Source organism: Rhinolophus ferrumequinum, chromosome 10 (genome assembly GCF_004115265.2).
Source record: "Rhinolophus ferrumequinum isolate MPI-CBG mRhiFer1 chromosome 10, mRhiFer1_v1.p, whole genome shotgun sequence".
NCBI classification, from domain to species: domain Eukaryota; kingdom Metazoa; phylum Chordata; class Mammalia; order Chiroptera; family Rhinolophidae; genus Rhinolophus; species Rhinolophus ferrumequinum.
Window position 1 is genome coordinate 37,214,326 of NC_046293.1, and position 25,367 is coordinate 37,239,692.

The following is a 25,367-nucleotide window of genomic DNA, read 5'->3' on the forward strand; positions in this document are numbered from 1 at the left end:
GAATGGCTTTATATATAAAATCTGCATCATTTAGAATTAAAACATTGATACTATATTCATTATATACATATCTTGCAAGAGGCCAAAAGATATGAAGTCTCTCAACTGCCTTCCTCCCACTCCTGCAAACTTAGCTACATTTTATCTTGTCTTACATTCTTTCCTCCTAGCTCTGTTTATGAAGGAACTTTCCTTCCAATTCTCCCACCTCAAGGAACTTTATCTGATCAATTGTCCAAAAAACGAGGCAAATTTCTCCTCGACTTTGTACTATTCCTTTAGCTACAGCCTTTTCTCTTTCCTCCTCTTCACAGCTAAGCTTTGCCATAGATTCCCTTACACATGGTTTCCCCCTTTGTCACCTCCCACTCACTCTTAAACTCACTGGAATCTTGAAACTACCCTATGACATTGCTCTCGGCAAAGGCGACAAATGATCATCTTGCCACTAAAGGCTGTGGACACTTTCTCGGCAGAGTTCAAGGACAGAGGGAATTCGAGGTACACTGGGACTATTCAAATGGAGATGTGAGTAGAGTGACATTTGCAGATCTACAGCTAAGGAAAGAAGTCTGGCTCCTTAGATTTGAGAGTTTTCTGTGAAGGCAGGGAACGTGTCGTGTCAGAAGGAAGAGGACGAAGGAAGGAACCCTGAATCCCAACATTTAGGAGATCAGCAACAGAAGGGCACAGTTCATGAAGAAACTTGAGAAGGAGGGTGTGGTGGTTTTCAAATATGCTTTTGAGTCTTTGATACTTTTTCTTTCATTAAACCGATCTTAATTCTTCTCCCCTTGAATGTGGGCTGGACTGAGTGTCTCCCTTCCGAAGAAGAGAATGTGGCTCAAGTGTTGCTAAGTGACTTCTGAGGCTGTGTCATGAAAAGCATAGCTTTTCCCTTGTTCTACCAATCTCTGAATCGCTGGTTCTCATTGAAGCCAGACACCATGTTGTGGGGACACTAAAATCGCCCTGTAGAGAGGCCAATCCATGGAGAGTTCACAGGGAAAGGAACCAACCAGTTTGCCAGCCAGATGAGTGAGCCATCTTGCAAGCAGATCTTCCTGCCTCAGTCAAAACTTCAGATGATTCTAAGTCTTTCAGCTGAGATCCCAGAGAATGTAAAGAAACAAACCATCCCTGTTTGCCCTGCCTGAATATCTGAACCACAGAAACCATGAAATAATAAGTAATTATTATTGTTCCTAACTATGTTTTGGGGTGATTTATTATATAGCAGTAGATAGTTAATACACAGGAGCCAGAAAGACAGGAGAGAAATGAAGAGAGATTGGTAAGATAATTAAAAACAAAAACAAAAACAAAAACTTTTCTTTTTCTACTGTTAATTACTCTGGATATACAGTGTTCCTGTATTTCTCTTTTTATTACATTTTAAATATTGAAGTACCATTACATACAATAACGTGCACAGAATTTAAGTGTTGTTCAACGAGCACCCAAAGCAAGGTAATAGAAGACTTCCATCCCCAGTGTGTCCCCTCCTGCTCCTTTCTAGTCATTTCTCTCATCCCAAGTCCAAATCATTTTCTAAATTAATTATCACAGATTAGTTCTGCATTTTTATTTTTAAACAAATGTAACTATGCAATATTATTTTATGTCTGTGTTTCTTCACTCAGCAAACTGTGAGATTCTTTCAAGTCATTGCCTATAATCAGTAGTTCATTCCTTCTCATTAGCAAGTAGTATTTCACTGTATGAATATACCACAATTTGTTTATCCATTCTCCTCCCGCTCCCTACCCTGCATTTCTTAATTAAAATAAGTATAATTATTTCTTCTTTATCCTTGTGGACACATCAAAATTATAAGGACAAAACTACATGTTCAAAATTATATGGATAATTTGGTATCATTATAAGTAACATCATATATAAAAGTGGAATGCATTAGGAAATGATTGATAGCTACGATATGTGGAGATTCTCTATAGAATGAGATAGTTATAATCAAACTGTTGACCATAAAAAGTACACTACTCATATGACATTTAACTTGAAAATGCAAGCTGCCATGCCATGCAAAAATCATAACTGGGTCAATTCTTTTGAGAAAAATATTGAGCCAAAGACACATTTAGATATAAATAACATAGAAATAAAGAAAATTAAAAAAATCAATAGTTTATTTGTTGAACATACACACACATAGACACACACACACACACACACACACACACACACACACACATGGATCAGCAATATCTAGAGTAATTTTATGTATGGGGGCCAGTGAGACACATGGGACAACGGTATTGCATATCATAAAGAAGTTTTCAATTGTCCTCTGTAGAATACTTGATATTTCTTTAAATCAAATCTAATTTAATCTTCCAAAATATATTTAATTACACATTAAAGAGACTTGCTACATACCTTGGAACTGTAATATTTTTTCTAGGAAATCTTTTTGTTCTTGGTGAATCTAAGATCATGTGTTCAGAAATGTGTCGGTTTAGAGATTATTTCTAGTTGCATTTCATAAGGACATTTTGTTAACGACACTAGTTTTAAAAAGGATTATCATTTTCCCAGTTCTGAATTTCTGAAGCATAAATACTTCAAAACTATGTTGAATTTGTGATACAGCAAAGATAGCGATACTAAACTTAATTTTATTATTTGCCCCAGAGGATCAAAATAATCTCAAACCACGTATTAACTAATCTCCTGCAGTTTCTAATTTATAATCTCCGTTAGTTTTAAATTATGGGAACAGCCAATAGAGTATCTGAAAACACTTCGTTTCAGCTTTGCCTTTCTTCCCGGTAATATAAATATCTGAAGAGGTTATTGCTTAACCTATAAAACAGAGACATTGTAATTTATGAATACTACTAAAAAAAAAAAAAAACCCTGTTCATCTGTTAAACTATGTGACGAGCTGGAAATGGTGATTTGTTTTTTCCCCGTGGAAAGAACATATTAAAGGAAGAGCTTTCCTTGTTGTATCCTTAGGGACCCTCTGATCCCATTTGAGCCCTGATTATTCCCTATCACTAACCTTTTGACAACTTTTCTCAGCCTGTCCTTGCTACTACTTCCCCATAGCAATTAAGTGAAAATACCGTCCTCATCCCTATCATCTCCTGGTATTGCCAAAGAGCAGGCCCCCTCAGGCACAGATTCAAGCCTGCAGTTGGGAATTTGAGCGGATGTGAGACTCCCTATACTACTGCCTTCTTTGCTGGAAGCTGAAAATTGAAGCTGGCAGTTGTAATCAGACTAGAAGGATTACAATTTATTTGGGCTGTTGTTCACTGCTACTAGTTTGATTTGTAACTTGTCTCAGCTAGGCAATTAAAAGTAAGCCTTTATTATAAGAATTTACGTACAACTGTTTTACAACTGTAAGCCTCACTAGTTCTGAAACTTAGAAGACAAACCTACAGGAACATGCTATTATTTTGTTTGACTACTCTAACTTACATCTAATTTAAGGTTTCCAGGAAAAGGCTAGGGACATTTTGTGCTTAACCAAATGGCTGCCCAGCAGTATGGTCAGCAAATACAGCCTGTATCTAGTTATAAATCTATAATTACAATAATCGTCTCCACTGACGTCTCCACATACATTATGGTGGTGAATCAAGATATTTTTGTAAAGTTCTCAGGTACCTGCAGGTTCAAGGCTAATAGCTAATTCTGTAATAGATAAAATACTACCCAAGATCATTAAATTGTTTAAAATTACAAACAGTGCACTCACTTGTATGCCTATAGGAAGTAATTAATAAAACAGGTAATCCACAACAGTTTACATTTGGTTCCCCGGACCTCGATCCGTAACTAGGCTAGTGGCTTAACAATCTGGTTATTTAATAATTCTAAGACTCCTTGTTTTCACCTTCAAAAGTGGAAACTATAATTATAATGTAGTGCTGAGGTAAAGTACAACAGAACAACAAATCGTTCAGAACAGCAAATCATTCCAGGTAGCATTTAGCTTCCTAAAAATGTTTACTATATTTACATAGAAAAATCAAGTATTGTTCTGTTGTCATTTGGGTTGTTCTCAGTCTGGCTCAAGTCAAGTGGGTTCCTACTGTAACACCAGCTTTTTTTTGTTCTCCCTAGAAATCCTAATGATGCAATGGCCCCCAAAGCTGACAATGACTTTAGCCCAGCCCTCCTACAGTTCTTGTGAGACTGAGGAGGGTTGCTTCTACCGCTTCTAGGTGGAACGCTGAGATGCTTGGCTTGGATTCTGCTTTCAAAGCTACTGCATTTGTTCCATGGACCATATTTGTCTTACTGATCCAGAAAGACAGTAGAAGGATAACACTGCTGTTCATAAAATAAGTAAGACTATATTTTATACCTTCAAAGCTACCTTGTGCGAACGTGGCTGTTTACAAGGAGAGCTGATGAGAATTTGTGTATAATTCTGAGGAAACAGAGCAGGGAGTTAGACTTCCTTTAAATTAGCTGAGAGCGAACAATTAAGGAGTAGGCTTTATCTGTTCTAGCATATTGACAACATTGTTTATTTTTTAATACAGCTTTCTGAATGTAAAAATGACCATACCAAAGTAGATATAAATACTCCAAAGTAAGAGGATCATTTCTTAGTGGTTTCACTGAAATTTGCTCTAAGTGCTACTGAGGAGAAGTATGTGGAGATAAGAATAATCAGTTTTATTGATTTGTTCTGTGACTTTGGGCAGTGACCAAATCTACGAGGTCTGACAATTAAGTTCGCGAATTCATCCTAGAAAAAGTGCTACATACCTCATTGCTGAATATCACTATGGTCACCTTCGAAGTACTCCCCTTGGGAAGCTATGCACCGATGCCAGCGCCTAGTCTACCCTTCAAAGCAATTTTGGAACTCTTTTTCTGGAATGGCCATCAGAGCTGTTACCGTATTACCCTTGATGTTCTGAATGTCATCGAAATGTCTTCCTTTCAGTATTTCCTTTATCTTCAGGTAAAGAAAGAAGTCACTGGGGGCCAGATCAGGTGAGTAGGGAGGGTGTTCCAATACAGTTATTTGTTTACTGGCTAAAAACTCCCTCACAGACAGTGCCTTGTGAGCTGGTGCATTGTCGTGATGCAAGAGCCATGAATTGCTGGCGAAAAGTTCAGGTCGTCTAACTTTTTCATGCAGCCTTTTCAGCACTTCCAAATAGTAAACTTGGTTAACTGTTTGTCCAGTTGGTACAAATTCATAATGAATAATCCCTCTGATATCAAAAAAAGTCAGCAACATCTTTGCAACAAGTTCGCAAACTTGATTGTCAGACCTCGAAGCTTTAATATCCTTATATTCTTGCACACTGTAGGTGCTTTAAAAATATCTCAAATGTGAACTGAGTCAAATTGTCAGAGTCCTAGGTGCATAATAATCCCCCTAGGCACTGTTGTGGAGATTAGTGAAGACAGACTGGGGACCCCATATGAAGGATTAAAAGAGCTTTAAAAAACGAAGACATGTGAGAGAGCTCACAATTAGCCCGGCATCTCTATTTCAAAAGCAAATACCTAAATGGGGAAAATGCCTTTATTTGTCAGCTGGATTGCAAAACTTAAAAATAAAGAGCCTATGCCTTTGTTGGAAAATAAACAATTTATCTTCTGGAAAGGACTTCACAGATTGGAGCCCAGTAATGCCTATTTTGGATTAAATTGGTATTAATTAAACTGAAATGATTTAAACATTCATCACTTTGCGTTGCACCTATCAGAAAACAAAAACAACCCCTGGGGTTTGGAGTGGGGACAACAGACACCCCCCTCCCGCGCCCCACACCACACCCTGTCTAAAATGCACAGGATTTAAGAGGCGCCAAGGGACCCACGCTGGCTCCCCCGGGCGATTGGCAAACCCTGTCCGTTGGCCCAGCAGCCACTGTGTCCCAGCACGTTGGCAGTTGGCGACCCCCCTCGACTCCCCCTCCGCTGCGGGCTCCCTGTGGCCTTTGGAGGCTCGGAGAGTGGCTCCAAATGTTTTCCATATTTGTTCAGCCTCCGTAATTCGAATACCAGGGCAGGCTCACCCCGCCCAGCGCCGCGCTCGGGGCCCAGCGCGCAGTCCACGCACCCACCCACGCAGCCGCCATGGGCAAGGACAAGCAGCCCCGCGGCCAGCGGAGGCAGGGGGGGCCATCGGCCGCGGACGCCACCGGGCCCGACGACATGGGGCCGAAGAAGGGCAAGGGGGCCCCCAAGGAGAGCGGGGAGGAGGAGGCCCGGACGTGCTGTGGCTGCCGGTTCCCGCTGCTGCTCGCCCTGCTGCAGCTGGCCCTGGGCATCGCCGTGACCGTGGTGGGCTTTCTCATGGCGAGCATCAGCTCCTCCCTGCTAGTCAGAGACACTCCATTTTGGGCTGGGATCATTGTAAGCATCAAGTCTGTTTTGCCTAAGCGCGTTTGCCGCACAGGAATGCAAAGCCGCACGGTCTAGTTCCGACTAACCCAGCTGCATGCGCCCTTTCCCAGCTCCACTCCTCTAACTCGCGCTCTGCTTGGTGACTGGTGCCTGCCACACTTGGTTTGCCCGGGGGCCAGGCTGGGCGCTGGAGGACTCGCGCCCCCTGTCCTGCTTGTTGCTCTGAACGCCTCCAATGGGCTTGACTCGAACGCGCTGGAGTTGGGGTAGGCGAGTCAAAGGCTGCTTATTTTGGTCAAATTGAACAGCCTCCTTAACAACAGCAGATTCACTTTGGCTTTTCCCTTATCCTAGGCCCCGCTCTTGTCTCTAAATAAGTGACGAGTAGTGAAGGGGTTCATCTTAGTAAAAGTAGGTTAGGAAAAACCCTGTACGTGGAGTTGCCCCCTTGAGTTGTATTTATTTTATTTTTTTTACATTTGAGGTTCCATTAATAAGTTTTATAAACTAATGGTCTAATACAGGAAATGCGAAAACAGCAAGCAAAGTCTTAATTCGCTGGAGTCTCAAGTGGGATAAACGCAGGGCGCCGGCCGTGGCGGAGGTATTGGGACTCTGCTAATGGATGTACTGTTCTAAGCAGAACACTGTTCAGCTGTTGTGAGTGAGTGTTGAGACACACAACATACTTGGCTTAATTAACTAGATTCTTTAATGTGAAATGGACACCATTTATTGAGCACCTACTATATGCCTGTCCTGCTGGAGGCCTTATATATATTATTTCTAATCCCCACACCACCCTTATGGGATGGTTCTTATTCTATTCCTCAAATGAGAGAACTAAGGGTTCCTCATCCAGGGTCATGAGTGGGCCAAGTTGGCAAATTAGCCAGTTTGATTCCTTTTTGCACCAGACACACAGGCATTTTCTTCATTGAGCCATACTGCCACACATGTGGTTTGTAGTTTTAATGTTGTGCTGTATTATAACTCCTTGTGGTTTATTAGAACCTCATGTGATCCATGAAATAACACGTTGAGGGGGGAACTGTTTTTCCTCTTTGGATATGAGGAAACAGGTTAAGAGAAATTAAATGACATTCTCAAGTCCCAGAGATTAAAAGTGGTGGAGGCAGGAGAGACTAGAATCCACACTTAGGCTCCTAGGCTCATATTGCATCATTCCTGCTATGACTGACCACAGAAGCTATAACTTATAAAACAACCCTCAAAATAATTTTGTGTCAGGGCAGATGTTGAAAACACCTGATAAATATTCATCGAGGCAGGTATTTTGTAATTAAGATTATTTGAGCTCACAAATTCTTGCAGAGTAATTTAAAACTTTTAATTTGTGTACTAAGAATTCCCATGAAATTATCATGATTGGAGTTTTCTAAGTGAAGTGATTTTAAAAATAGCTTTTCACTAAGATATACTGGGTATTTTAGTCACCTCAATGACTGTCAAGATACTAGAGGGAAAAAATGTCTGTCCTTTAAGGCAAGGAGAATTAAAAGAAAAAAAGAACGAAGCTCCTTCATTCAGTGGTTTTGAATATCATTTGTGAATGTGTTTCCTATCTTTTCTTTTATTTCAACTTTGAAAAGCCCAGTACCAAAAAAGCAAATCAGATAGAGAAAATTTTTTTCTCAATGTCTAAGGCATGAATATACAAATTGTGCAACTGAAATTTCATGAGCTCCGATGAGGAGTATCCCATGAAAGCTGCCTGGGTGCAGTAGAAAGAGCATTATTTACAGCCGGGTTTCTGTTCTTTCCAGTTTTCTCGTTTATAATCAAGGATCCACTTGAAATTTGCTTGTAGTGATAAAATCTGTATTGATGCTATCTGTAATCTTAAGTTTTCTTTCAACAGAGAACACATGTAGCATAGATAACTTAGTACAGATGCCATGAGACAAGTGCGGAGGGGTCTCTGAGGAGCCAGGTGAGGACAAACTCTCATCCCTGCTGGGCCAGAGCTGCAGGCAATGGGTCGCTGCCTCCCACAGACACCTCACTTGTCCTCATGTCTCTGTCTGCGGTTGGTCCTGGGGCACTCTTCCAGGCTTTCAGGGAAGGGAAAAGACGGAGGCAGGATGGTGAAGTGCCCAAGTGCAAACACTGCGCTTGGTGTTGAGCCCCAGCCTGGCCATTGTTTGCTGAATAACTTTGGACAAGTTACTGAACCGTTTCTCGAGGTTTCCATTCCTTTATTGATGAAATCAGAATGGTAATAATAATTCCTACCTCCTTAGGGATGTCCTAAGGATAACATAAAGTAAGACATGTTCTGATGCTTAGAAGAGTGCTGGCTGATATAATAGTAAGGATACAGAGAGTTAGCTCTTTTTATGAGTGATTAGTGAAGCAGTCATCGTTAGTGGCACTCTTCAAATGAGACGTGACTCTGGCTTATTTCTAGTGTGGCACAACAGTTATTTTTGATTTGCTGCATTTCCCAGACCAGTTTGAACCTTGAAGGAGATATCAGTTTGTCCATCTCACTTTTTCTGTTCTCAGCCAAGTTACTGTTAGCAATCTCAGTGGTATTAAGTTAGTTCCAGTACTTTCTGAATCTCTCTGTAGGTTTATAAAAATTAACTTGGAGGAAAGGGGTCCCTCAGGGTCATTTTCCCTGGGAATATGGGGTGATTCTGGTTTGGTATATCCTCCAGAGAATGCTGAAAAGTTTGCCCTGTTTAGGAGACCAAAGGAGTACAGGTCAATCCCTGGGCTGAGGCAGAGTCAGACCTGCTTTCAGAATTTATGCTGAATTCAAGCAGGGTCCCCAGACTGATGCACCAACCCCATCGACAGCTTTGCATTCTTCACTCTTCTATTTCTCTTTGTATGGCTGCCTCTTACCGTGTGGTACTTATTCATTTTACAAGGGTTATTATCCCATTTCCTTGGGATTTAGGCATCACCATTTCCGTAACAGAATCTGGGTATATGGACAAATCCACTGAGATGACTTCTTATTGAGCAATGTATGGGTGACTTGGTGAACATTCAGTGAACTTCTGGTTATAGACTGAAGAAACCCTTCGTGATCTATGATCACAGATTTATGTCTGTGGAATTTTAGGAAAACAAATAGGTTATTTCTTGTCTATTCATAAATATGACTCTCCTCACCCTTCATCAGAGAAATGACTGAAGTCTTTTTACTTTAGTTACAAAAGGTTTCTGTAAAGGAAAAAGAGTAGAATGGAGCCACTACGGAGACCAAGTAACGTGTAAAAGTGCCAGTCGTTTCTCAAGATTCTTTATAAATGGCTTGAGGGTTGCAAGTCACACCACAGTGACCATACAAAGTAAAACAGGGTCTTTTAGGATGACCTTGGTTGGGGCAGGGGATCCTAGGTAGTAGAAATTTGCTCTGCATTTTGTTCTATCAATGGCTTGAGTAGCTGGGTCAAATAGGCATTCAAGGTTGCTCGTCATTCCAGAATTCTTACTGATGAACAAATGCGTATGGATTGAAGGAATCAAAGAACTTTGAGGTCTTTACTTAAGACCTCAAATGAATACAATTTTGGTTTAGGTGAAGGGTAACATGTTTGAACTTTGGCTTACTTTTCTTCGTTCAGTAACATTTGTCAGGGGGTGTCCACTGTGCTAGGTATTGGTCTAAAAATAATGAATTAGGTACCAGGCAATCTCCAGAGATCCTGGTGGACACCTGCCCTTACTATATCTGACGGTAATGAATACTTCTGATTAGAAAACTTAACCTACACAAATATTTTTAAAGCCCATTTACTTTTCAAAGCATTTCACTTACAGTGATTTATTTACATTGGCATCTCGACTCTAAAGTAAATTTAAGAGCAAACTCGCCTCTCATCCCCAATGGGGATGCTTAGTATTTGTTAGTCTCTTGGCCCTTGTGGGGAATATTCCCATGGAAAATGGGAATTTCTTTGCTTTATTGTGGTTTTTAGCTTTCTTCACTCTCTCTCTCCATTACTTCCATACCTCACCCAGCTGTAATAAAAATCCTTTGAAATATACCACATTAATCACATTAGAAAGTTTAAGGAAAGGAAGAATATTTCCTTAATGTCATTCATAAAACTCATCATATGAATCTGTCATGATTAAGAGTCCTGCCAAGAATTTCAATAACAGTTTTCATATGTTAACTAACTCGAAGGACTTCAAAATGCAGGTGTATTCAGACCTTAGCAGCCTATTTTTAATTTGACTTAATGGAAGGGAAAATTGGGTGGTTATTTAAACCAGAATATACCCTGAAATTCATAAGTAAATATATGACATATCGCGAGTAAAGAACAGATATTGTGATTATCCATAATTTATAAGTAGAGAAACAAAGAGATGATGATTAAATGATTTGATCATGGTTATAAAGAGAAACTGGAAGTGAGGAAGGTTTGGCATTGGGATTTTAGATAGACCCTAAAACAAGTCAAGAAGCTAACAGTGATGTCAATTTCCTAAACAGGTATGTGGACATTTGAGAAACTTAATCTGGAATTGTATTTTTAGGAATACGCTGCATAATAATACATTATTTTTTATATTGGGACTTTAATATTCTTCCAAAATCTACATTTGCTTGCACCTGTGGTACCTCTGGGAAATAATTTTTATTATAGCAACTGTCACAGGATTGTTAGGAACTGAGGAGTGATAATTATGTGGCCTAACTCAATTTATTATAATAAATAATGGTAGGAAAATTATCTCATAGGTACATGAAGCTCTCCTAACAAGTATAAAAATGGAATGTAATTGAATTAATTGGGCAAAAAATTAATTTTAAGTGTATGAAAGTAAAAGGGAATAGTCAAGAATTTGGTAACATATTTCCTGAAATAATTTTAGGAATACAGAATAAAGAATAAAGAAGGTTAACTATTGAACGAAATCATTTGAGGCTCAGAATATTAGGAAAAAATGTATTTTCACTTCTACTGCTAGCATCATACTAAACCAGATACACAAAGGCCAAGAGAGTGTTGTTATATAATGAAGAAGTTATCCCTGAATCTTCGTTCTCTTTTTAAAATACGGAGAAGTGGCAGGTCCTGCTATTTTCAATCCTGTAATGTGGATATATTCAACTCAGAAAGTTAATCTCTCAAAGTTTTGAAATTTCAATCATCATTTGGTTTTACTGTTTTATGATAGAAATGTTAATGTATAGAATTTGGGGGTAATCAAAAAATAGAGAAATTTATTGTCTTTAATTGTATGATATGTACGTGGGGCTACTGTGTATCTCCTGATACGTAATGGGTACCCGGTAAGTGTTGAATTGAACGGAGCTGCTGTTGGAATTTGTGAAAACCATGTTTAAAGTATGGTTTGCAGGCAAATTTAAGTTTATTGTTAACATGTAAAAGAACTATGAGGTAATAATAAGGAATGTGCTATTATTACTCTCTTCTCGGCTCCTGGGTTCCAGACATATTCAGAACACATTAGCTTAGCATTATGGAGATGTTTATTTCACATTATAAAATACCTGCTGGATTAAAAAAAAGAGGTCATTTGACTTGTACACTACTGTAATTAAAGTAAATTAGGACTGATATAGCTGAATGCTGGATGTCTTCCTTCTGCAAGGAAAGCAATGGCATAGGTTTCCCTAATATGTGGTCTAACAGTTTCATAGATTGCCAATATGATGTCTGTTTTGAATTTGTTGTGAGGATGTCTTCTAGACTTTTTCTTGCCTTTAGCCTTATCTGTTACATTTGTACGAAGGGTATTCTATAACTGGATCCACTTGCCTATGTTTTACCCTGAAGGGTTAGTATCAGCATTAAAGGTTACACACAAGGGTATGCAAAGACTTCAGTTGCATATTTCTATGTCGCTGTGGGACAGGAATGGAATCTAGTCATTAAACTTTAATTGGATATCATTTCACTGCAAAATACAGTTCATTTTTACAGTTTATCAGTTCAAAATACAGATCCTGGCAAACTAGAGAAATGCTGATCAAAAGAGTCCATCAAAATCTAGAGCTGGATGGGACCTCATGATGGATTTTAACCCGATAGTTTTACTTGCTGTGAATATTCAGGTCCAGGTTTATTACAATGAGTTCATAAGCTGACGGTGAACATTTTTTTTTAATGGATGTTGGGAACAGCATTTAAATCATAAACTATATAAAAGCCTTTTTCAGAGGCAAATCTTTCAGATGGTTTGGATGCCGCCTCAGATCTCAGTATTGAGATAAAAGTTGGCAGAATGAGGCAGCTGGTTATCTCAGTTGGTTAGAGTGCGATGCTCGTAACACCAGGGTTGCCGATTTGATCCCCGCATGGGCCAGTGTGAGCTACACCCTCCACTACTAGATTGAAACAACTACTTGACTTGGAGCTGATGGGTCCTGGAAAAACACACTTAAATAAATAAAAGTTAAAAAAAAAGTTTAAAAAAAAGACTTGGCAAGAGCAACTGTCAAATGCCTGAGCGAGGCAGCTGTCTCAATCACCCTGGCTAATTTTAAAATTCGTATGTGTGTGTACCCACACATATGGCAATACCCAAAATATATTTTTCTTTCTGTCTTCGTCTGCTCCAGCATGGTCAAGTTCTGGTGAGGGCTCTCTTCCTGGCTTGCAGGCAGCTGCTTTCTCACTGTGTGGTCACATGGTCTTTCCTTGGTGTATGTGCTTGGAAAAAAGGACAGATTGCTCTCTCTTCCTCTTCTTATAAGGCAACCAGTCCTATCACATTAGGACCCCACCCCTATGACCTCATTTAACCTTAATGACCTCCTGAAAGTCCTACCTCCAAGTTTAGTCATATTGTGGGTTAGGGCTTAAACATGAATTTGGGGGGACACAATTTAGTCCATAGCACTTTCAGTGAGGGATATAAATTCACACAACCACCTCTGTGATTCTTAAGCTCCTTTCTCAGCTTATTTACAAAGGCCCTATGGCTGTCATGGAACATTTACAAGTCTGAATGTTTCTGATGAGAATTCTGAGCCAGTAAACAGAAATGTGGTGATGAAATGTGGTGGGGTGGCTCTTGTGTTCATGCCAGTAGTGAAACATATGGTGGAAGTTGTTTTTACTGCATTTACAGATTGCTGCTTTTGTCAAATTTCTGTAAAAATAAAATCCAGTAGATTTCAGCTAGTGAGTACACTTCTAAGGGTATCCTAGGCATTTCCTTTGCTGCATTAGCTCTTAAGGCTTAGGAACCACCAGTTAGTACAGCTCTGCCCTCCTTTACTGCTCCAGGAGTGTGTTGCTCTCAGGTTCTAGCTAAATGACACCTTGGCTTCCTAGGCAACGAAATGAAGGTGGTTGGCTGAGCAGTGCAGTTGGGAGGTGCTCAAATTTTCAGCAATTAGATGAGCTCTGTGGCCTCGGAGGGGCAGTGATCTCATGCTTGATGTTTCTAGAACTCAAGGGAAGCCACCGTTATTTTCATTCTTCATGGTGATTCTGAAAATCAGATTCACACTCTTTGTTCTGTGGGATGGGTCAGAATAAAACCCTGGAGTGTTTCCACCGTGGGCCTCGTGATAGAACAGCCTCTAGTGGGAGCCTGCATCCCCTTGGTAGATCCCCGCTTTGGCAAAGGCTTCTCATAGGATCCTGTTTGTCCAGCTTAGAAATCCTGAACCGGGCTTTCCTTTCCTCCATCAAGTGCTGCATAAACCCAAACTATCCCAGAGGGGAAGACGAGAGAAGACTGACTAGAACTGTCTAATATGCCTCTTTCAACAGTTCGTTCAATCCCAGTTCCATACTGTGTAGCAAATAAAGGCGTGCCCATTGTTCCAGAGACATCCTATCATATCTCTGGTTTGACTTTCGAGCATATTTAAAGTTGACGCTCTTTGACTTAATGTTGCTATCGCCATATCCCCTGCCTAACACCGTCATGAATGTGCTTCAGTGGTATTTCCTGGGTATTGGCAAAAGGCCAGGAAGTGACTGGACATTAGAAAGCAAAGGGTTTGTTCATAAATAAGGATTCTCAGATTCTCCTGAAGTTGTGTTGAGGCCTGCTTCTGTTGTTGCAGAAAAATGAGCAACTCCCCACTGTTGGCTGGGAGTGCTGTGTGGGGCTGGGCAAAGCTGCCAGGAACCTTGAGGTTGCTGTTTTAGGGGCATCCCATTCAACTGTTGTTTGGAAAGTGTTTGATTCAGCATTCATTGTAACACGCCATTAAAACCCCCTTTAACGTAAGTTATTATCAGGACTTTCTCTTGGGTGGGAGATTAATGACAGGTGACAAGAAAAGAGGGGGAATTGCAAATGGGTTAACTAGACCCTGACTAGGGAGAGACTTTTAGCTTTATGACTAGGGAAAACAAAACAAAACAAAACACTTACCAGCTTCCTTCTAAAGTATCAGGTGTGGCCACTCATATCAGGCCATTAGGCTCAGGCTGAGCTTCATCTCACATTTAGCTGTGCCAGGAAAGCTATGAAGGAGGCCTTTTCCAAGATAAGGGAAATAGCATTTCAGCCTTCATCACTTATGTTTGAGGTTGGAGGGTGCTGCTCGATTAGGGAGAAGAACGCAGGATAACTATGCCCACCTCAGTGAAAGGGAGGAGCATCCAAGGCAGTGAAAGGACAAACTAGGACTCCATAAGGTGAACACAGTATAATCAACGAAAGATAATTTCTCCATGGCTGCATATAGCTCAAAGACAGAATTCGACCATTTTAGTTTACGTGTTACATGTTCACTAAGTTTATTTCTCTCATACTCTCAGCTAGTCAGATTCTGAAACAGAAGGATCAAACTCACACAGGTTGGCTTCATCTCATAATCTTTTCATGAACAGTTTGAGACACCTACTAAAGGGTTTGGATCTGAGTTAAGGGTTTGGAGACCAAATATAATTTAAAAAATGAACATAGGTGACCGTAACTATTGTGTTATAGAAACCTCGAAAATAATTCTCATTCAGTCACTGAATCTAGTGCGTCACAAATTTTTCCACCTCGAGACCTCCCTGAAGCCTCATTCCCCTTCTCCCTGTCCTCACACACACATCACAAAAAGCTCAGTGTCTAGCTAACCCATGTTGCCAGGGAAGGGAAGAGGAGAAATGCTGGAGAGACTGCAGGCGGCTTGGGGACACTGACCTACCTCCTCATGTTGAAAAGAACAAAACACTTTTCAAAGAAGTAATATATATTAATGTTCCGTTATATCCTGGTTTTTTTTTTTTTTTTTTATTTTGGTAAAAACAGCTCTCAATTAGAAAAGCCACTTGATAATATTTTTTAAAGGTTGAACAGGATGGTTCTCTCATTTTCACTTCTGTTGCAATGTTATATAATTGAATTTATGTTGATTTACTGTATAACTTCATTATACCGTAGTATGTCATAAGTTTTTATTTATTGTACAAATTCAGATACATGAACCCAGAGGTATTAATGTAGAATTATCTCTGCAATCATTTCTAAAGTGGGACCTAATTTGAGAACCTACTTAATTATGCCAGAGTAATAAAATCCATCTCATAACTATACCTCTGGAGTAGCCTAATTCCACATTTACGAAATTCCTTTCCCTTCTGAGGACTTTAAAAATCCCTAAGTGAAACAAATGAACTATAGGTTGTTTATTTTTCCCACAAATATGTAGCAATTATACCCCTACTGTTGATTCATAAGAAATGCTGGAACATAATCTTAGTTTCTCTTACATTCTTTGAACATGAATTATTTTTCAAAGTATGTATTTATGGAACTTATTGGCAATTAATTTCTGATAAATCACCACAAGAGTGAGTTAGGTGGTTGATAAGCAACAGAACAGAACTCTATAAAACAAAGAGTACTTATAGTAAGACAAAAACTTTCAACATTTTAACTAGTCTATCTTTGTCTTTCTATATGCCAGGTACAGTGCCCCAGGAGTTCAGTGTCTGGGCGAGGACACACACCTACAAATAATGATAATACAGTTTGAAAAACAAAGTGCTAAGGTGGTACCCCGAAGAAGGTATCACAGTGGAGAGTGTGACTAACCTTGTCTGGGGAGGATCAGAAAAGGCAAGGAGAGGGTATCTGAAATTGTAGGAGGGGCTCCAGATTTGGAATAAAACAAATGTGCGTAGACTCTTGGTTCTGCCAATTTGAAGCCATTTCTAAAAACTTTTGGTTATGATTTTTATTTTCATTTTTGTGTGGGTTTGAATAAGCATGGGTGATTCTATGATTAGTTTTTAATTATGAAAATTTCTAAGTCTACAGTAGCATATAGAGCATAATAAAACAACCTCCTACTTATTCCCAGGTTTGTCAAGTTTTAATATTTTGTTATATTGTTTTAGTTTTTTGTTTGTTTGTTTTAGGTATACAAAGCAACGTAATTGTTAGACATTTAAACCCTTCATAAAGTGATAAACCACCCCCCAAGCTACTACCCTCTGACATCTTACCCCTCTGTTACAATACCATTGACTATCATCCCTATGTTGTACTCCACATCCCGTGACTATATATACCTATATGTTTAGTTATAGTTGACACTCAATATTATTCTACTTCAGCTTCAGGTGTATAGTGCATTGGTCAGGCACCTACACAGTCTATAAAGTGATCCCCCTGATAAGTCCCAGTGACCATCTGGCACCTTACATGATCTTTACGACATTGTTGATTGTGTTCCCCATACTGTATTAACTACCAATTTGTATTTCTTAATGCCTTCACCTTTTTCACCTTGCCCCGAACCCCATTCCCATCTATCACCCTGATAGATCTAGTACCTATCTGGCACCATACCTAGTTATTACAATATAATTGACTATATTCTTTATGCTATACCGTACATCCCCTCGACTACAGTGTAACAACCGATTTGTTCTTCTTAATCCCTTCTCCTTTCACCCATCCTTAACCTCCCTCCCATCTTAAAGAAGTCCCTCTAAGATTCCTTGTAATACTGATTTAGTGGTGAAGAACTCCTTCAGCTTTTTCTTGTCTGGGAAGCTCCTTCAATTCTAAATGATAGCTTTGCTGGGTAGAGTAATCCTGGTTGTATGTCATTGCTTTTCATCACTTAGAATATTTTCTGTCACTCCCTTCTTGCCTGCCAAGTTTCTATTGAGAAATCAGCTGCCAGTTTTATGGGGACTCCCTTGTAGGTAACTAACTGCTTTTCTTTTGCTGCTTTTAAGATTCTCTCTTTGTCTTTAACCTTTTGCATTTTAATTATGATATGTCTTGGTGTTGGCCTCTTTGGGTTTATCTTGTTTGGGACTCTCTGTGCTTTCTGGACTTGAATATCTATTTCCTTCACCAGGTTAAGGAAGTTTTCTGTCATTATTTCTTCAAATAGGTTTCAATTCCTTGCTCTCTCTCTTCTCCTTCTGGTACCCCTATAATGTGAATGTTGACATGCTTGATATTGTCCCAGAGCCCCCTTAAACTCTCCTCAATTTTTTGGATTCTTTTTTCTTTTTGCTCTTCTGGTTGGGTGTTTTCTGCTACCTTATCTTCTACATCGCTGGTTGGATCCTCTGCTTCATCTAATCTACTGTTGATTCCCTGTACTATGTTCTTCATTTCCATTATTGTATCCTTTATTTCTGACTGGTTCTTTTTCATAGTTTCCATCTCCATTTTTGTGCTTCCTATCTCTGTGTTGCAGTTCTCCCTGAGATCATTGAGCATTTTTATAACCAGTGTTTGTTATTCTGCATCTGATAGATTGCTTATCTCCGTTTCACTTAGTTTTTTTTCTGGAGCTTTGTTCTGTTCTTTTATTTGGGACATGTTTATTTGTCTCACCATTTTGGCTGCCTCCCTGTTTGTTTCTATATATTAGGTTGGGCTGCTATGTCTTCTGGTCTTAGTAAAGTGGCCTTATATAGTAGGTGTGTTGTGGGGTTCAGTGGCACAGTCTTTCTGGTCACCTGAGTCACACACTCCATGTGTGTTCCTTGTGTGGGTTGTGTGTGCCCTCCTCTTATAGTTGAGCCTTGGTTGATAATTGCAGATCAGCGGGAGGGACTGACCATTGGGCTCACTGGTTGTGAGGACTGGCCTGACTACAGTAAAAGAGTTGTGCCAGGGCTGACCGTACGGAGCAGGATCTGCCTCAGCAGGACTCTGGTGCCTGCCCAATCCATTGCAGTGGATGGGTAATGCTACAGCTCATTTTGAAGCTGGCCACTGGGGGCGCCAGCCGCAGGACCAGATTGGAGGGGATATGCTGTAGGTCAAGTTCAGCCACAGCCTGTGCCCCACTGGGGGCCACCCAGCAGGAGCCACAAAGAAATCCACAGATGGCTGCCACCTGTGCAGTGTTTGGAAGTGCCGCAAACCAAGGCTGGCTGCCACTATGCCAGCTTAGGGCTGTTCAACCAGAGGTACAGGACAAACTTAAGCCAGATACTGCTTGCCTGGGTTCCATGTTCCTTTGAGAGACCCTAGGAAAGTCTGCAGCATGAACTAAGGCAGGTGCTCTGCTTGAAAAAGCCACTGAAAGCATCCTGGGTGTGCCCGAAAGTTGGGTGGGGCTAGGTCCTGAATCAGCAGGGCGTGGCGAATAAACAATGGAGACTTAAGGTATGGCGGCTCGCTGCGTCTGCACACGGGAAAGGGAGCGGGCTCAGCAAAGAAACAATGGCCTCCACCAGCTTCCCATCCAGGAGAAAGCTGCCTCTCCAGCCCCCGTCCCAAGCCAGACAACTCAATTCCCCACCATATGTCCCTGCTGCCCTTCCAGCTGCTGCCCCACCCCTGGAGCTCAGAGCAAGTGATTCCATTGGTGTGTAAGTCCATGCACAGTCCCTTGAAGAGGAGCACCTGGGAGTGCAGCTGCACTCAGTCTCACTCAGTCATAATCTCTGCTGGTTTTCACAACCAGAAATCGTGGGGACTTCTCTCCCTGGCACTGGAACCCTGGGCTGGGGTGGGCTGGGATCTCTCGCTTCTCTGGAGGTGGGGTGACCCCCATAGAGCCGAAATATTCCTCCTGATCTTTAATGGACATACAGATGTGGGACCAGCCTGTTCCATGTCTCTGCCCCTCCTACAGTCTGGAGGTGGCTTCTTCTGCACGTCCTTAGTTGAAAAGTTTCAGTTCCGCTTGATTTTAGCTGATTCTCAATAATGGTTGTTTTGTAGATTAGTTGTAATTTTGATGTGGTTGTGAGAGAAGGTAAGCACAGTGTTTACCTGCTGCGCCATCTTTGTTGTGTCCCAGACCACCTATTTTTGTTTTTTTTTTAAAGAAAGAAAACATTACAATACATTGAAGCTACCAGTTTCCTTTTTTAATCATATCCTCCTACCACACCTTCCTTCTCTGGAGGTATCTATTATCCTGAATTTGGTATTAATCATACCTGTGTATGTTTTCATACTTTTTAAATAGGTAAATATCCATAACCAATAGTCTTCTATGTTTAAAATTTTATACAAATGGTGCCATAACATTTTTTTCAACATTGTTTTTGAGATTTATTCGTAATAGTACATGGATATGGTTCATTCATTTTTGCTATACTATATTTCATTATAGGAATATACAACAATTATTCATTCTCTTGTTGATGAAAATTTAGGTTGTTTTCAAAAATAATTTTTTTTTGCAAGTACAAACAATGTTGTAATGGACATTCTTTTCCATGGCTCTCTGTGTACATATTTCAAAGTTTCTTTAGGGCATATTCCTAAGAATTTAATTATTGGGTCATAAGATGTAGACATCATCAGCTTATTAGATATTGACAAATTAATACCACAAACCCAAAAGTTGTACTAATTTACATTCCACTAAAAGTAAATCAGAGTTCCTACTGATCTATATACTTGCCAACATTTGTTACTGTCAATTTTAATTTTTGCTATTTTATTTTTGTGCAATGATATCTTGTTTTAATTTACATTTTTCTGATTACTACTCAGGTTGAACATCTTTTATATGTTTATTGGTCATTTTAGTTTGTTTTCTATCATTTATTCAGTAAATATTTTGTATGGGTTGTTTCTCTCTTATTTACTGATTTATAGAATTTATTACCTTTGTTACTTAACCACCTTGGTTTTAGGTACTGTAAATACACTCTCCAAGTTGCTACCGTGTCTTTTAATTTTGGTTATGGTGACTTTGTAGTGAAAGATATTTAAATTTAATATATTTATACTTATCAATCTTCTTTATGGTATGTGTTTTGATGTATTTTTTTAAAATTTCTCCACTCCAATGTCATAAAGATATTTTTCTACATAATTTTCTAAAAATGTTGAATATTTGCTTTTGTATTTATATTTTTAATCTAAGTGGTCTAATTTTTTTGTATGTGTGAGGTAGTGTTCATATTTTGTTTTTTCACTTAGGATTATTAATTGTTTAGTACCATTTAATAAATAATCAATCCTTTCTATACTGCACTGCTATGCCCATTTATCATCTATAAAATTTCCATTTTAGATTTGAGGATTGTGTTTGTGATTCTCTTCAATTCCATTGTTTTATTTGTCTATCACTGTGCCAATACCACATTATCTAAATTAAAATTGAAAAACAATGCCACTATAATGCATCTTGTTATAAAGATGATAGCATAAGTAGCTCCATCTCCATCTTATTCTTCAAAATTGGCTTGGTGGGTTTTAGCCCACCATATTTTCTTTCATATATATTTTAGAATTGTCTTGTGAAGTTACAAGAAAAATACTTGTGGCACTTTGGTTCAGTTTGTATTTTCTGTCCACGAGGAAAGAGTATCTCTCCATTTATTTGATATTCTACAATGTTCTACAGTTTAGCTACGATGTGTTTAAATGTGTATTTTCTTTTTATTTATCTGACTGAGGTCTTGTTATATTTCCTGAATCTAAGAATTTTATCCTTCATCAATTCTGAAAAAAATTCAGAATATATGAAATATTTAAAAAAATTTATTTTTTTCCAAATATCATCTCTCATCTCTTTAGTCTCTTTGAAACTGGTATCAGATATGTGTTTGGATCTTTTTATTTTATATTCCCTGTTTCTTTTTAAAAAATATTTTTTAAAATTTTCAATTACAGTTGACGTACAATATTATATTAGTTTCAGGTGTACAACACAGTGATTAGACATTTATATAAATTATGAAGTGATCAGCCTGATAAATCCAGTACCCACCCAAAAACATATATAGTTATTGCAATAAGACTAACAATACTCCCCAGGCTATAATATACATCCCCATGACTATTTTGTAGCTACCAATTTGTACCTTTTAATACCCTCCCTCACTTCAACCAACCTCCCTATCCCCCCAATCCAGCAATCATCAAAATACTCTCTGTATCTATGAGCTTGTTTCTGTTTTGTTTGTTTCTTCATCCTGTTCTCTAGATTCCATGTATAAGTGAAATCATATGGCATTTGTCTTTCTATTTCTGACTTACTCCACTCAGCATAATACCCACTAGGTATCCCTGTTACTGCAGATGGCAAGATTTCATTTTTGTTTTATGGCTGAGTAATATTCCATTATATATATGTACCTCATTTTTATCCATTCATCCATTGATGTATACACAAGCTGCTTCCATATTTTGGCTATTGTAAATAATGCTGCAGTGAACATATGGATGCACATATTCCTTTGAAGTAGTGTTTTGGGTTTCTTTGGCTAAATACCGAGAATTGGGATTGCTGCGTCTTTCTTTTTCTTTTGTATTAGCCTTTGTTTTAAAATCTATTTTGTCTGGTGTAAGTATTGCTACCTCAGCTTTTTTTGTTTGTTTCCATTTTCATGAAATATCTTTTTCCATCCCTTTACTTTCAGTCCATGTGTGTCTTTCAATCTAAAGTGAGTCTTTTCTAGGCAGTTTATGTAAGGGTTTTGTTTTCTTATCCATTCAGCCATCCTAAGTCTTTTGATTCGAGTATTTAATCCATTTACATTTAAAGCAATTGTTGATAGATATGTAGTTATTGCCATTTTATTCATTTTTGATTCTTGTTCCTGTTCTTCTTGTTCTTCTTGTTCTTCTTGTTCTTGTTCTTCTTCTTCTCCTTCTCCTCCTCCTCCTCCTCCTCCTCCCCCCTTCCTCCTCCTCCTTCTCCTCCTCCTCCCCCCCTTCCTCCTCCTCCTCCTCCTCCCCTTCCTTTTTCTTCAAGAAATCCCTTTAACATTTCATGTAATACTTGTTTGGTGCTGATGAACTCCTTTATACTTTTTCTTGTCTGAAAAGCTCTTCATCTGTCCTTTGATTGTAAATGACAGCTTGGCTAGGTAGAGTAATCTTGGTTGTAGGTCCTTGTTTTTCATCACAGTCCCTTCTGGCCTGCAAAGTTTCTGTTGACAAATCAGCTGACAGTCTTATGGGAGCCCCCTTACTTTCTTAGTTAGTAAGTAACTAACTGCTTTTTTCTTGCTGCTTTTAAGATTCTCTCTTTGTCTTTAACTTCCAGCATTTTAATTATGGTATGTCCTGGTGTGGCCCTGTTTGGGTTCATCTTGTTTGGGACTCTCTGCACTTCCTGGGCTTGTATGTCTATTTCTTTTGCCAAGTTAGGGAAGTTTTCCGTCATTATTTCTTCAAATGGGTTTTCAATTCCTTGCTCTCTCTCTTCTCCTTCTGGTACCCCTATGATGTGAATGTTGCCATGCTTGATGTTGTTCCAGAGTTCCTTTAAACTCTCGTCATTTTTTTGGATTCTTTTTTCTTTTTGCTGTTCTTATTGGGTGTTTTCTGCTCCGTATCTTTCAAATTGCTGATTTGATCCTTTGCTTCGTCTAATCTTCTATTGATTCTCTCTAATGTAGCCTTCATGTCTGACTAGTATTTTTTTTATGTTTCCTATTTCCATTTTTATGTTTCATATCTCTTTGTTGAAGTTCTCACTGAAATCATTGAGCATCTTTATAACCAGTGTTTTGATTTCTGTATCTGGTAGATTGCTTGTCTTCATTTTGTTTTGTTCTTTTTATGGAGCTTTGATTTGTTCTTTCACTTGGGACATGTTTCTTTGTCTCCCCATTTTGGCTGCCACTCTGTATTTGTTTCTATGTATTAGGTAGAGCTGCTGTGTTTCCCAGTCTTAGGAGAGTGGCCTTATGTGGGGCCCAGTGGTGCATTCTCCCTGGTTACCTGAGGCAGATGTTGCAGGCATGTCCTTTGTGTGGATTGTGTGTACCCTCTTATTGTAGTTGAACCTTGGTTGCTGTTTGCACATCAATAGGAGGGATTGACCTTTGGGCTGATTGGTTGTGAGGACTGGCTGTGACTACAGTGAAAGAGCTGTTGTGCAGGGGCTGACTCTACAGAGCAGGGTTCAGTTTAGCAGGACTCGTGCTGCCCTTTGAGTGTATCTTTTGTGTAGGTGGTTGGGTGCTCTGGTGAGGTCTGAAGGTGGCCACTGGATATGTTGGTTCTGGGGCCTCTTGGGAGGGCTCTGTTGTAGACCAAGGTGAGCTGCTGCCTGTACCCTGTCTGGGGCCACCTGGCATGACCTACAAAGTGATCTGCAGATGGTTGCCACTTGTACTTGGCTTGGAGCTGCCTGGGAGAGGCTAAGTTGTGAACTGAGGCCGACTGTCACTAGTAACAGACTTGGGGCTGCTTAGCAAGAAGTACAGGGCATGTGTAGGCCAGATCCTGCTTGTTTGGGGTTTGTGAACCTTTTAGAGATTTTAGGAAAGTCTGTAGCATGAGTCAAAACAGAATTTTGTATGGAAAAGCCACTGGAAATTCCTGGGTGGGCTCATATGTTGGGTGGTGCAGTGTCTTAGGAAATCACCCGGGTGGTGTGAATGGTATTAGCCAGGTTGATGGAGACTGAAATATGGTGCCTGCATGAATCTACATGTTAGGTGGGGGAGGGCTCAACAAGGGAATAGTGGCCTCTGCCATCACTTCTGTCTAGGAGAAAGCTGCCCCTCCAGGCCTCTCCCTACAGCCAGACAATTCAGTTCCTCTCCATATGTCCCTGGTGTTTTTCAAACTGCTGCCCCAGAGCTGGAGCTGAGTGAGTGAGTCTGTCAGCAAATAAGTCCATGTGTGGGCCCTTTGAGAGGAATGCCTGGGACTCCAGCCATCCTCTGTCTCACTCAGCCACAATCTCTGCTGATTTTCACAGCCAGAAGTTATGTGGACTTCTCTCCCCATCACTGGAACCCTTGGCTGAGACCCCTCACTCCTTAGGCAGGACCTCCACAGCCAAAATAGCCCTCCTGATTTTTAAGAGCTACACATAAGTATAGCACCGGCCTGTTCTGCATCTCAGCCCCTCCTGCCAGACTCGACATGACTTCTTCTGTATACCCTTAGTTATAGGACTTCTGTTCAGCTAGACTTCGGGTGATTCTCAATGATGGTTGCTCTGTAGTTGGGTTGTAGTTTCGTTGTGGTCACAGCATTTGCCTACTCCACCAACTTGATTGGACCTCCTACTTAGTATATCTTTCCTGTTTCTTAACCTCTCTTTTATGTTTCATCTCTCCAATTCTCTGTGCTGTATTTTGGGTTATTTCCTCATATCTATCTTTTAGTTCACTGTTCCCATTTTCAGTTGAGTTTAATCTGCCTGTTATTTGTCCATTGAGCTTTTAATTCCAACGATTTTATTTTTCATTTTTAGAACTTCTATTTTGTTGTTTTTGATTTTTAAAAATATATCCCTGGTGTTTTTTTTAAAGTGACCTATTCTTTATTTAATTTTCATTTCCTTCCTTTATGTCGTTAATTATTTTGAATGTGTTTTTAATAGGCTCTATTTGAAATTCATGTGGCTTTAATTCTGAGGGGGGAGAAGAGGGAGGAAGGATGGGAGGGAGGGAGAAAGGGAGAGAGGGTGGGTGGGGGGAGAGAGAGAGAGAGAGAGAGAGAAAGTGCACACACTTATATGCCTGTGAGTGCTGGCCTTCACTAATGAATTGATTCTTCCAATGTTTTCTATAACTGGTTTCTGAATTCATTTTCCAAGAGGCTTTATATGTGGTAATTTGGTGTGCCTATTGGAGGGTGTAACCCTTCCAGATGGTTTGTCTTGCCAGGTGTCCCAGTGGAATCATGAG

At 39.7% G+C, this 25,367-nt stretch overlaps 1 protein-coding gene across 1 annotated transcript in view; it reads left to right on the plus strand.

Moving 5' to 3' along the window:
* Nucleotides 1-6,008: 6,008 nt before the first annotated feature.
* Nucleotides 6,009-25,367, plus strand: part of SSPN (sarcospan) — a 38,283-nt gene continuing 18,924 nt past the window's right edge. The window contains exon 1 of the mRNA XM_033118388.1: nt 6,009-6,363. Within this exon, the coding sequence (XP_032974279.1) occupies nt 6,085-6,363 (279 nt within the window). The 5' untranslated portion in view covers nt 6,009-6,084. The remainder of the gene's footprint in view (nt 6,364-25,367) is intronic.